Source organism: Rhincodon typus, chromosome 5 (assembly GCF_021869965.1).
Source record: "Rhincodon typus isolate 14 chromosome 5, sRhiTyp1.1, whole genome shotgun sequence".
Classification (NCBI taxonomy): Eukaryota; Metazoa; Chordata; class Chondrichthyes; order Orectolobiformes; family Rhincodontidae; genus Rhincodon; species Rhincodon typus.
The window spans coordinates 17,265,960-17,279,772 of record NC_063336.1 but is presented as its reverse complement, the minus strand read 5'-3'; the positions used below and the strand labels follow the sequence as shown (position 1 = coordinate 17,279,772).

The 13,813-nt window shown below is 37.0% G+C and overlaps 1 protein-coding gene across 2 annotated transcripts in view; it reads right to left on the bottom strand.

Annotated features, from left to right (window-relative positions):
- bub1 (BUB1 mitotic checkpoint serine/threonine kinase) overlaps window positions 1–13,813 on the bottom strand; it is a 60,896-nt gene that overhangs the window by 29,470 nt on the left and 17,613 nt on the right. For both annotated transcript variants that reach the window (XM_048596857.1, XM_048596858.1), the window contains exons 9-15: window positions 13,031–13,143; window positions 11,069–11,442; window positions 9,354–9,409; window positions 6,583–6,702; window positions 4,528–4,659; window positions 2,443–2,539; window positions 2,267–2,354 (exon numbers count right to left, since the gene is read on the bottom strand). In XM_048596857.1, coding sequence (XP_048452814.1) covers window positions 2,267–2,354; window positions 2,443–2,539; window positions 4,528–4,659; window positions 6,583–6,702; window positions 9,354–9,409; window positions 11,069–11,442; window positions 13,031–13,143 — 980 coding nt within the window. The remainder of the gene's footprint in view (window positions 1–2,266; window positions 2,355–2,442; window positions 2,540–4,527; window positions 4,660–6,582; window positions 6,703–9,353; window positions 9,410–11,068; window positions 11,443–13,030; window positions 13,144–13,813) is intronic.

The following is a 13,813-nucleotide window of genomic DNA, read 5'->3' as shown; positions in this document are numbered from 1 at the left end:
GTCTTTCTATTCCTCATTCTGTGTTGGGGGGATGGGGCTGAGCAATTTATGACATCATAATGATTATGCGACATCACAAAGTGGTTTTGACCAACAGAATTACGAAAATACAGAATGAATTCAATTTGAAAATATAAATAATTAGCATAGATGGAATATGTCGTGACTACTTTGGAGGTATAACATACTAAGCTGTGAAATGAAAATGAAGGTATTCAGCATCTGTGGAAGGAGAACAGTTGACATTTCAGGCCAATGAACTTTCAACAGAAACATGAAACATTCCATCAGAACACTGAAACAAGGTCATGAGTGATTTAAGATTGTGATTAAATATATTAATATCATTTATTTGAATTTGGCTTTTGAACTAGTGTCATGTAAGTTTTGGGCTGTGTGTATGAAGGACTAATAATTAATTTTATGAAGCCGCAGTCTTAGACCAGTATATGTTAGGGAACAGGTGACTGGGGCTCTCCTGAACTGATAATATGGGTTAGTGTTGTGTTGTGAAACTTGTACCAGAAAGAGAGAACAAACACTGAAAGTCATTATCTGGTTTTTGGTTTAGGAGAAACAAGAATTGACTTTTGCTTCAGAAAAACCCAGACTGGAAAGTTTTTGAGTTCTGTTTTCAGAGATTGGCTGGGATTAGATGCAAGAACAGTTTCTCTGGAGAAAGGAAGCAAAACAATTAAGAAATAAACTACCTCAGTATAAGCGAATAGTTTGAAAATTCTAGATCAGAATTGTTAGTTAGAAATTTGAAGGGATTATTTGAAGCTAAGAAGGTTCAAGGTCAGTTATATGAATAATCAAGGAAAAGGCTATCAAGACCACAAACTGAAGAAAGCAGTAAAATCAAACAAATACTTAAGACAGAAGAGAGAATTCTCTCTGTACTATTTTAGTACTGTAATGTGTAAATGTTAGGGTAAATGGGATTTTGTTTTGCAATGTGTTTCAAAACCATATAATTCAATTTGAATGTGAATTGTTCTATTTTATCATTTCTTTTTTGGTTAAAGCCAAGTCTGGACCATTGCGAGTTTATGTTTAAGTGAAAGACCACAAAAATAAATCAAGTAGAAGAATGGTGGGCGTTGGGAAGAGATTTCATACAAACTTATAAAATTCTAACAGAATTGACAAGGTAGACACAGGAAGGATATTTCCGAAGGCAAAGGAGCTGCAGTCTAAGGATACGGGGTAAACCATTTAGGACGAAGTTGATGAGAAATTTCTTCACCCAGAGAGTGGTGAGCCTGTGGAATTCACGACTACAGAAAGCAGTCAAGGCTAAACAATGTATGGTTTCAAGAAGAGAAGAGTCAGATATAGCACCTGGGGGATCAAAGGATAACGGGAAAAAGCAAGAACTGGCTACTGAGTTGGATGATCAGCCATGATCATAATGAATGGCTTAGCAGGCTTAGAGGGCTGAATGGCCTACTCCTGCTCCTCTTTCCCAACAGGCCAGATTTCACTCTGAGACCTGACGTGTCCAGTAGTAACACCAGCTAGGAACATAACACCAAAGTACTGACTTCTATGTAGTTTATACAAAGTACCCGAAGATGGTCAATAAGTTCCGCTCACAGTTGCAACAAGAGTTTAGCTTTAGGTTGGCTCAGCAGCAATTTTACTTCTGTTATCAAAAAGTGTAGGCTCAAGCTCCACCTCAGAACTCAAGTAATCTAAACTAATTGCTGAAGGAATATGGCATTGTAGAAGTGCCTTCCTTCAGATGAAGATGGTAAGTCAAAGATCTTGTCTTTTTGTTCTGTGGTTCATCAAAAGGATATTACAGATCCCATGCTTCTACTTATTCAGGTGCCCTGGTAAGATTTCTTCTTGAAACAAGACCATACATTACATAAAAACCAAAAGAACTGCGTGTGCCCTGCAAATTAGGAATAAAAACAGAAGTTGCTAGAAAATCTCAGCAGTTCTGGCAGCATCTGTGAAGAAAAATCAGAGTTAATATTACGGGTCCAGCGACCCTTTCTCAGTTCTGGCCTTCTGAGGAAGGGTTGTCGGACCTGAAATATTATCTCTGATTTTTTTCTTCAGATGCCGTCAGACTTTTTCCTGCAACTTCTGTTTTTGTACCAGATTGAATGGTTATTCACTTCACATTCTGGTCTAGAACTTTTTAAGCAAAATAACTGTTGCAACACTACATTTAAAAAAGTAATTCTGTGTACAGGTAGCACTCAAACATTTCAGCTGATAGTGGGGTGGGAAAATTAAAAGGATCTCTTACCTTTACTTTACCAACCATCAACTGTTTCTCTGACAATTCTCCCCATGGCGTCGATTCTACAGGTTTACTGTTCAAATCATTTTGCATGCTGCAACATTGCAATGCGAATTAACAAAACACCAAGTGGCTTTGCTTTATCAAAAAAAAAATGTTACAAGAAACTGTGCTTTATATACCTATTCACACTTCCAGGATCATCTTCAAAGATAGAAAATGGTACAGTAGGAGGTGGAGCAAAGTTCATACCCAGAATTTCCATGGATTGATGGTTGTCTTGAGGAAAAAGATGGAGGCAAAAAATAAAATTAAGAGGCAATATTCAATTGTAAGCAGTGATAGAACACGACCAGAAACTTTCTTCAAGGTCTCTTGTGAAAGTACATCCTTGGCTAATGAGAACTTTGAGAGGATTGCAGGAACAGTGCCTCGAGCTGAATGGCCTACTCCTGTTTCTGTTCATACTATCTAGAAAGGACCCTTTTTGGTCCCAAGTGGATAACCTCACACTTGCTTACTTTGAACTCCATCTGTCACAGTTTTGCCCATTCAGCTAGTCTATCAATACCCTGTTGTAATTTGATGTCACCATCTACACTGTCTATTATGCCTCCTAACTTTGTATCATCAGCAAATTTCTCAGGTACACAATAAGAATAGGAAAAACAGTGTGAAACATTATAGGATTAAAAGATTAATAGGATGCAACAGTACAATTTCAATAACCAGTGCTACAGACTGAACTGCCCCTCAGCCGCATTACTCCGAGAAGGCGTATTAACCTGAGAAGGTGCATTACTCTGACAAATTTCCAGGTTTCCATCCTATCATTTCCTCACGTTAACGTGAAACAACAATTTTATAGTGTAACAATACTTTACAAGATATTCGGTTCTCATTCGAGACCTACATCGCAGAGCATCAGCAAGCTTAAATAAAGTAACAGCAAAGAAGAGATCAACTGGGAGGTATTAATTAAGACACAGTAAGCAAAATATAGTAATGAAAGTACAGAAATCGAAACGAAAACCTGCATTTATCAAAATTATTAATCAAACTGTCACGTGTTATGACACACGTCTGAAACAGGTGGAATCCAGGACTTCTGGTTCAGAGGTAGGAGCATTACTACTGAGCCACACAAGCCCACCTATATTTGTAAATATTTTCTAATGAACCTGATCAGAGATTTTATTACACACCTCTGCAGAAGGTGGGACTTGAATTTTGCTCTCCTTGCTCAAAAGTAGGGACACTACCACAACAGCCCACAATGAGATACAACGCAAGTGTAATTACTATAGCTATTAAATCATGTCCAGGGTGGATGGGACTTGAATACCCGGGTCTTCTGTCCAAAAGGCAGGAACACTAAGTAGTTTCATAGTCACTGCTGTAATGAAAGTTCTTGCACAAAACAGAAGTTGGGCAAACCATAATGAGATAAATGACCAGGATACTAAATGCCAATTAAAGAGTAAATATCACCAGCAACACAAGGAGAACTCCTTATAAAGTGCCATGGGATATTTTACGTTCACCTGAAAAGAAAGACAGGATTTCAATTTAAGCTTCAAGTCACTGGCATGATCCTTCAATGCAATACTATTTGATTCAATGGAAAATGTATTGAGCCAAGTTCAAAACAACATATGAAGTTAAATCCAAAACTATCATATTCAGGTGAGCAGACTAGCATTGAGCACTGATAGACACTTACAAGATTTATAGTCATGACTTTCAGTTTCACAATTTATAATATTCCAGTCATTTTTATGACCTTGAACCAAAATGTGAATGCCTTATTACAAATATATTGTACTATAGCTCATGCTTATTAGAAACTGAGCCATCTCATTTTATATAGGATAGCACAGGAAAGGCTACCATTCTATTGTGGGTTGAATTGTAATGCAGGTTCTAAAGAAGAAATTCCAGAGGATTAACCTGTGGCAAAAGAAAATTAAATTCCTCAAGGATGGATTGTAGCACTTCAAGGAGGCATCTCACTATCATTAAGTAGTTTAAAAAATAAATTGAGAGTATATTAACGGAGCAGTATATCATGATACTATTATTTTAAAGTAAAAACATAAATAAAGTGCAATGCAAAGTAAAATGTTTCTTTTAATATTCAATAATTGTCTTAATATTGAACATACGCATGCAGTGCATTAGTATTGGTGGGCGTTGAAGTCAGCCAATAGATCCAAAATTAAAATAGCTAGAGCAATGGTAAAGGAACAGAAGATAAACAGACTTACCATCCTTTTTACAAAATGCTTTGGAATCTCCATCCTGCATTTCTGTTCGATCCTCTGCAAAAGCACAACCATGTTCATCGACTTGAGGTAATTCAGGAATCACTGGTGCCTGAAACATGTCCATTATAGCATCTACAACGGGAAAAGACAAATTACCTTCAGTCGTGCTTTTACAGCTTGGATTGAATTGCACACTCATTCTAAATTCAATTTGTAATTTACATAAACTTACAAGTTAGAGATAATAAATTTTTCAATTTCTGAGGTAGTTCCATTTTTGGGATTTTGCCAACTATCTTAGTTCAGGTTATTTTGGTCCCCTCAGTGTCAATTCTAACTTACCAAACCTTCACCAGCGACCAACTTTGCCTTGAAATCTAGATGATCTTTCAGTAAGTTACACAGGAAGCTTACAGTTTGCTTTTATCCATTTGTGGAATATGGGCATCACCAGGCCAGGCCACTGGCACTTTTGACAATACCTTTGATCATTTGCCAACAAATGAGAATTGGCTGATAGGTTGGTAACTGTCTGGATTGTCCTGCTTTTTAAAGGAAAGACTTTTCCACTAATTTTCATCTTGACTGTACATGCCAATGTTTCAGCTGTACCGAAACAGTTTAGCTAGAGACATAACTTTTGTCTGAAATACAAATTTTCAGTGCTAATCCTAGGATATTGACAGAACCAATAGCTTTTGCTGTATGCAGTGCAATCAGCCATTATTTTGATATCACATGGAGTTAAGCAAATTGCCTAAAAACTGGTATCAATTGCTTAATTGTTCACCAATGGCTGTGGCAGGACTTCAGTGTCTTGATCTTATCCATTGGTTGTGGGATGATTTAATTCTGCCCACAGAATATTGCTTCCACTGCCTAGAACTCATTAGTACTGTTGTGGCTTCATGAGGTCAGGGCTACATTTTTAAGATACATACAGGGCTGCTCTTGGCAATGGTCTCTTGCATAACTATGTGACAATGTTAATCCCTGTGTTTTTGATGTTTTATTAAATTCACTTGTGGAATATGAGTGTCACTGACTGAGCCAGCATTTATTGCCCAACTGTAGCTGCTTTGAGAAAGTGTTAGTGAGCTGCCTTCTTGAACCACTGCGGTTCATGTGAAGATAGATCCACAATGCCATTAGGGAGGAAAGTCCAGGATTTTGACCCAGTGGCACAGAAAAAGAACAATAATATATTTCCAAGTGATGGTGAGTCGCTTGGAGGGAAAATTGCAGGTGGTGGTGTTCCCATGTACCTACTGACCTTGTCCCTGATAGTGTAAGAGATACTATGGGCCATGTGTACAGAGATTATCATGAAACACAATTAAATTGTGGATGGTGGCTCAGAGCATCTCAGATTAAGTGAGTTTTGAACTTCTAAATCTACTCTAAATCTATGCCATGTAGAAGTAGTGCCAAACAATGGAGAGTGTACTCTGTATGAATATGAGAGACTGTTTCCAGAATCAGTGGTTAATTCGAGTAACACCACACTGGATAGATGCTTCAGCAACTGGTAGGTTGGTAAGATTGTAGCTGTATGTTTTTCTTCCACGTTAGATTGAACTTGTGGCAGGCGATGTAAAAACTGACATCCTTTCCCAATTGAATAGTTGGGTCAGTGATAGCCCTACCAAGCCATTTGCAATGTCCTTACTGCCAATAGTGTTTTTCCAAGTACTATGCAACATGAAATAGCATTGATTCTTTAGTTGAGGGATGATAGGGAGTGATAACTAGCAGGAGATTTTCTTGTCCATGTTTGATTTTTGACGGAAATCATTATAGAGTCTAGGTCAAAGTCAATTTCAAGACTGTCAAGTCTCCTTCTGACTATTCTGCCACTTTAGCAGATCTGTCCTGCTGGTGGGGCAGGACATTCCAGAGATGTTGATGGAGGAGTAAAGAAGTATTGCTAAACGCAATTCCGTCTTGCCTTTGGCTCACAGTTGTCCTACATGCATTTTTTTTTTAAATTAGAGATTTGCAACTCAACATTTCACAATTTTCACGTATCAATGTTAACTGAAATAAATTTCTTACCTAATGCTTCTTTGGTATAAACAGTTGGTGAAGGTAGCACTTTGGATGGAGTAGCTTGAACCAAGCCAAAAGAAGAGTTTGGTGTGTGGGATCTATTCACAATTGATCCAGAAACATTTCCTGTCAGAATTGAATGTTAAAGCCAACAATTACATATTAAAAGATTTCATTCCCTAACTTATGATTACTAATGTGGCAGAACAGAAAGTTCAAGAACAAAAATGCTATTCTCAGAGCCTTTGTCTTTTATTGATAGGTTTGGAGGTGGGTGCCACCCACTTCTAATGGACCACTAAATACTTGCACAGCAGACAAGCGTGCTGAAGAAGAAGAATACTAAGTTACATGGAGCCAAGAACTGAGACACTGACCACAGAAATAATCACCATCTTCCACAGCCAAAATTAACGACTGACAAAGCAAAGTCAAGAAATGTGAGGCTCAGACAATTAGCCAAGTCTACATACAAACTGCCTCTAAACAACTTTGTTGCTGCTGGCTGCTTACTCGCTGCAGCAACTTGCCACCACTGCCATGGTGCCTAAACCGTGGTTTAGTAATGGCTTTTATTGTGATGGCAGACAGTCCATTGACTGTGTAATAAATGCAGGAATAGTAGCTGAAGACCTACAAGTTCACAAGAGTTAAAGCTATGAAAGAAATACATCCTGGGGAGGTGTTTTTGTCACTCCATCCAAATTGTAGAAAAATCGGAGGTATGTCATTTTAACCAATGCACTGGTACAACCTCAAGTGCTAGAGAGCAAATTGCAACTTATGTATGTTCATGTAAAGCCAGAACAAGGACTGAGAGTAGGCTGTCTAGGTTTAGTCACAAACTCATGTGCATGTTGCAACCCTGGATCTATGGTGTTAGAGATTACTTTTTTTTTGGGGGGTGGGGTGTCAGAGTTCCTGAGGCAACGTGAACCTTATTGTACAAGTTTTAGTTTGGAGCTATGGACAGTGATGGCATAAGCTGCAAATTTCTTTCCATCACAGAGCTGACCAGGAATCTGTCCCAGAGTTACAGCCTGCTATTGGTGCGTGTCAGAAGGATTGGCAGGTTGATAACCAACTTGTTTGGCCCCATTGAGTGTGTGGAGAGTTATTTATCCACCGGTTTCAAACTTAATACAAGAGTGAATGTAATTTAGTTGGATTTTCAAAAGGCATTTAAAAATTGCCACAACACAGGTTATTACACAAAATTATAAATGACAAACTGTTTCGGATTTGGTAAATGAACAGTAACCAGAGAGTGGGAATAAATGGGTCATCTCAGGCTTTGTGGCACCACAAGGATCAGAGTTTATGTCTTAGTTATATACAATCTAAATAAATGGTAATGATAGTTCAAGTTTCCTTAATATACAAAACTAGGTGGAGAAACTAGGAGAACATGCAAGGGAGTGAAGGCCTAGCAGTGGTAACATGAGACTGTTAATCCAGAGACCCAGGTACTGTTCTGGGGACCTGGGTTCGAATCCTGCCGAGTCTGCTGGTGGAATTCGGATTCAATAAAAATCTGGAATTAAGAATCTGATATTGACCATGAAACCATTGTTGATTGTCAGAGAAACCCATCTGGTTCACTAATGTCCTTTAGGGAGGGAAACTGCCATCCTGCATGCCTTCCCATGACTTCAGACTCACAGCAATATGGTTGACTCTTAACTGCCCTCTCAGCAATAAATGCTGGCCTGGTCAGTGACAATCCGTGAATGAATAAAAAAAAAAAAGGGGGAAAAAAATTATACTGGAATATAATACGAAGAAATGGAAAGTTGTCTAATTTGACAGAAAAAGAAATAGAAAAGCAAAATATTTTTAAAATGGTGAGAAACTGAAAAATTATAGTATTCATTTGGGACTTAATGTCCTTGCACACAAATCACAAAGTTAATGTGCAAGGAATTAGAGAGGTAAATGACGTGATATTAGAAAGAAGTTGGCGTATAGGGTAAACTTTTACTACAATTTACATACAGTAAAGGCCTTGGTGAGTCTGGAGTAGTTTTGGTCTTCTCACCCAAGAACGAACTAAATTCGGAGGGAATAACGGACATTCACTAGACTGATTCCCCAGGTGGGAGGAAATGTCCTATGCTGAGAAATTGAGTAAATTAGGCCAAAAACCCCTAAAGTTTAAAAGAAGGAGAAGTCATGTCACTGAAGAAGGGTTTGACTTGAAATGGAAATATTTTGACACAAATATTCATTAATTTGCTGTGTATTTCCAGTGTTCAGTGGCTTTATTTTAGAGTTTCACTTTTTGACTTTAAGAATATTGTTGACTGTAGCAAACATTACCGCTATTGGTATTTTTCAATATCCAAGTTCATTGGGAAAGATATCCAAATGCACACTGAATGATGCCAAAAAGGTAAAAGGGCACATAGTTGTCCAGCATCATGAGACAACTTCAGCTGCTGAATAATGCAAGGAGAACGGGCCATCAAATGGTAATCAAGCACCTAGGCTGTCTAGCAGCTTAAACTGTTCTGAAAGAAGAAAACTGGGATTAAATTAGCTAGTGCAGTATCATTTGGAGTTAAGGCCAATGAATCAAAACTGTAAACAAAAAAGTAGACCTCCTGTATGATTCTCACAACAATGTTATGAAAATACATGAGTACAGACACACACACACACACATTTTAGCTTTTAAATACTAACTTCATTCTTGTTTCATGATAATTTTCAATAATGTTATTTTGCAAATGTGACAACAGCTTAAGTAAATGTTTTCCAAACACAATATAAATTACCGTCTTTTGGTTTCGAGAGCGGGGTCCTAGAACTGTTACCACTTCTATTCATAAACCTAAAAGATTAAAATTTGTTATCTTATACAATTGCACAGTCATTATGTTTTATTTAAAACTGTTAGTCTGAGGCACCACAGTTCATATTCTTCCATTTATTTTGTCAAAACTCAAGCAATATTTTTCTTTTGAATTCATAGACATTGCAGACAAATACAATTTTACACAGGCTTTAAGTTACTACATTAGAAATCCAGAGACCTGGATAAATTATTAGGAAACAAATTCCCCAGGTGCCTTGGTGGAATTTTAAGTTCAGTTAATTAAATAAACATGGAATAAAATCTTAGGGCTAGTCATGGTAATGGTTAAACTGCCAGATTATGAGAAAAACCCATTTAGTTCATGATGATCTTTAGGAAATGAAATCTGCCATGTGGTGTGTGCGACAGCCCAGTACAACGAGGAAGTCTGCAATCCTAGCAAATCTGTACAAAAACAGAAGTTGCTGGAAAAGCTCAGCAGGTCTGGTAGCATATATGAAGAAAAAAATCAAAGTTAACGTTTTGGGCCTGGTGACCCTTCCTCAGAACTGGAAATCTGGAAATCCTAGCAAATCTGTTACTGATTCTTCCTGCTGTAGGCAAGAGAAAATACAGTTAGCTCCCTATAAACAGTCCATTTGCAATAACAGATAGCAAGCCGAAAGGCATAGCTATTAGCCCGGGATTGAGATTAGAAGAAGTCTGATATGTAAAAGGTTTGTAATCATAGGGCAATGCAACCCCGGGGGAGTGTGGGTCCTTATTGCTATGTAAAACACATTCAGCCACATGAGGTTAAATCAGCTTATTAACTAAAGCAATGAGCTCCAAAATGGCAGTACAATCTAAAATCAACTACTTTGTCACAATTTGCCCTGCATACTTCTGATGGAATTGGCCGAACAATGACATCTGGCACAACCTACAGCTGAATTGTGCATGTATGTATCAGATGTCATTTTGGTTCTAAATGGAATCCATCCATCAAACAACGCATAGTATTAAAATCGATATTACACCCTAATTGTTTAACAGACACTGTAATATTGGACTTGATAAGTTACGGCAAGGTTTGCTTGTCTATGGAGGTATATTTCAGATAAAGCACATTATCTTCAGGAAACAAGGAAGAGGAAGAAGAAAGTGCTAGAATATGTAAACATTTGCAGGGTTTTTGTTTATTTGTTTCCAAAATATGGAAGACAATGACATGCAACTATTTATTTATTCCACCTCTGGTTCCACAGACACCAAATGATCAATACTGTGTGACTCCAGTCCCATACACAGTAGAACAGAATGGGGAGGTGGGAGGGCAATTCAGTTGGTTTTTTTTTTAAAGAAAATTCTAACAATTTTCTTAATTTTTCTGTTGTCAGCCCACAATTAATCAGTTTTTGCATACTTGCATTGTGTTACTTAAAATCACAAATAACAGTCATTAGGCTACTGTACAGATAGCCAAGAGGTAATGTGTCAATTAAGACACTGAAGATATGTGCACTGAAGTATTTGCAAAGCACCAAAAAAAAAATCAAAATCAAACCAGAAAGGATCATTCAAACTAAGTTTCTAAAAAGGTTTTAAGTAAACAGAATTTATCATTGCCAAATTTGTTTCTGGGACACTCAACACTGACATTTTAAGATTAAAAAAGGTAGCAAAAATACTTACTGTTCCCTATTGTTGCTCTCATATAAACCTGTAACTATGGATCTGGATAGTGGCTCCACTTGTGCCCATGTGTCACTAAACTCTTTTTCTGCCTCTTCATAAATTCTAAATCCAGATTGAAAGCCAGGAGATTTCAATTTATGATCTATTGTTGGCAACAACGATGACACCTCACATTGGGGTTGTTGCAGATGAGCTGTAGCAAAACTTGTATTTGTGACATTTCCAGCACAAACTTCTAAAGATGAATTTTGTTCCTTTACTTCCCTTTTGTCCATTTTCATTTGCAAAGCAGGAGCTGAAGATTCCGCAACAGACTTGATTGGTTGATGTGACGGTGCAGTAATCATCTGCAAGGCATTTTGGGTTGACATCTGCATAACACAATTTTATACATTTAGAAAGCACATTAAAGGCACTCTGAATCAACATGATGAGTTTTTTTTTAAACTAGGAGGGTTACAAAACTTTAGAATTTTCTACTCCAGAGGGCTGTGAAAGATTAGTTGTTGAATAGGTTTTAAATAGAGTCTAAGAAATTTCAAATTACCAATGATGTAAAGGAATGAGGGGATAGTAGAGGATAAAGGTACTGAAGTAGATGAAGAGCTACAACCATTTTGAAGTGCAACTTCCGAATGGCTATATACTTTAAATATCAGTGCGATTATAAATGTACTAGTTAGAATAGCCATAGTAAATGTTTTTAGCATATAATATGCACATTCACAGTAAAAGTTTGCTCTGCTCCAATAGTGATACTACAGTTAAAAAATGGAGTTTTGTTTAAGCTCAATTGGTTGGATGGTTGGTTTGCAATGCAGAGTGACAACAACGTTCAATTCCCATGGTGGCTGAGGTCACCATGAAGGTGCACCTTCTCAAACTCGCCCTTTGCTGGAGGCATCGTGACCTTCAGGCTAATGAAAAAGCAGCCAATAATCCTGTAGGATTATGGTAACTTTCGGTTCACAGTAGAAAGTAACCAGGAGTATTAGTCATTGTAAGCTTTTCATGAGAAAATACACAAAGTATTCTAGGTAACTGAAAAGTCAATTAAGATTAGGTTAGAATAGAATAGCATGAAATAGAATAGGCTTTACTATCACACATTCTCTGAGTATAGCCAGAAGTTTATACATTGTCAATTACAGTGCCAACTTAGATACAAAAAGTACCTAGGCACAGCTTCTTTAGTTACAATATCTTAGACAATAGAGAAATAAAATGTTCAGCATTGCAGAAAAGTTGTAATGAGAATGTAATGTGAAACAGAGATGTTGAAGACTGCAAGCATTCTTGAGGGAATGTAGTGCAATAAAAGCGTATGTATCCATGACCATGCTCCATAAATTATGGCAGCTAATCTTACCATTAAAATAACCTTATGCATCAGCAGTATATCTAATACACATATTTCAATGGTATATTCCTTCATAGTTTAACTGTATAAAATACAGAGCAAGGTTAGCTTTAGTAATTTAAAGGGCACATTTGTTGTTTTACCAAAGGGTTTTCTGCATGCTACAGGTAGTTTCATGGCATTGCACGCAATGGGTTGTGTTCTTTCACTGATATGATTTTAAAAAAGCAATAAGCAGATATTTATTCCAAAAACGCTAAAAGAAATCAAGTTGCATTTTTATAAAAGATATGGAAAATTAATGGAGTGCCTGCCAATGTAGAAGCAACACACTGCACAGCTGAAGCAGTGGTAAACATTCTTTTGGTTATGAGAACATCTAGTGTTAAATTTTCAGGACGAGGAACAAAATAAATCTAGGTTGCGATGTAATACTGATCAAATTTCACCAAAAATTGTGTACATTTAGCAATATTTTAATATTGGTTTATCTTATATCTAAGAATTTCAAAATGTAATTATGAGTTGAATTTTTATGCAAGTATTAAATGCTTTACAAAATCTCAAATAGGTATCTTTTCTAAAGGCACAGATCTCACCTGCAGTATTTCTTGCTCCCGTTCCTGAGTTAACTTCAGTTGCACTTTTAGTTGTTCCAGTTTTTGCTCCAGTGATCTGATCTCATCAGATTTGGAGGCTGTACAAATCTTCTCTTCATTAATTTTTTGAAACAAAATAACAATTATCACTTGAATTTTTAAACAGACAACTATATTTTGTATTTTAAAAATTAGGGCAGGTGATTACATGCGATCAGCATTTTTTATAATAGAATGCCAAGTGGCAGATTATTTCACTCTTAGAAAATGGAGACCATTAATTAGGGCAAAGGAACATTTTCATTATGAATTTAATCAGTTGCAACAGTTTGATGAGAGGAGTCATTTAACCTTTATCTTCAGAAAAGTAAAGCTAAGACATTTTAGATACAAAGCCAGGAAAATGGCCAGAGTCTCCCAAAAATCTGCTAAAACACCTTATTCATACAAAAGCAGTTGCTCCAGGATTGAAGCAATTGGAGAATTCAAACTAGGCCATTTTAGAGGGAAATCAGGAAGCATAAAGCAACCCAAAAGTCTCTCCCTGAAAGACCGTGGCATATTGAGAAAATGAAAAATGTATTTACAGATGAAGAACAATTCATTTTTGTTAGGCAAGTGCATCAAAAGATATGAAGAAAAAGCAGGGAAATGAATTTGTAATAGCTCAACCATAATAAAAATAACTTGCAAAACAGGTAACTGCTGTTCCTTTAAAACAACTTCCACTTGAAATAGAGATAACAAGGTGTAGAGCTGGATGACCACAGCAGGCCAAGCAGC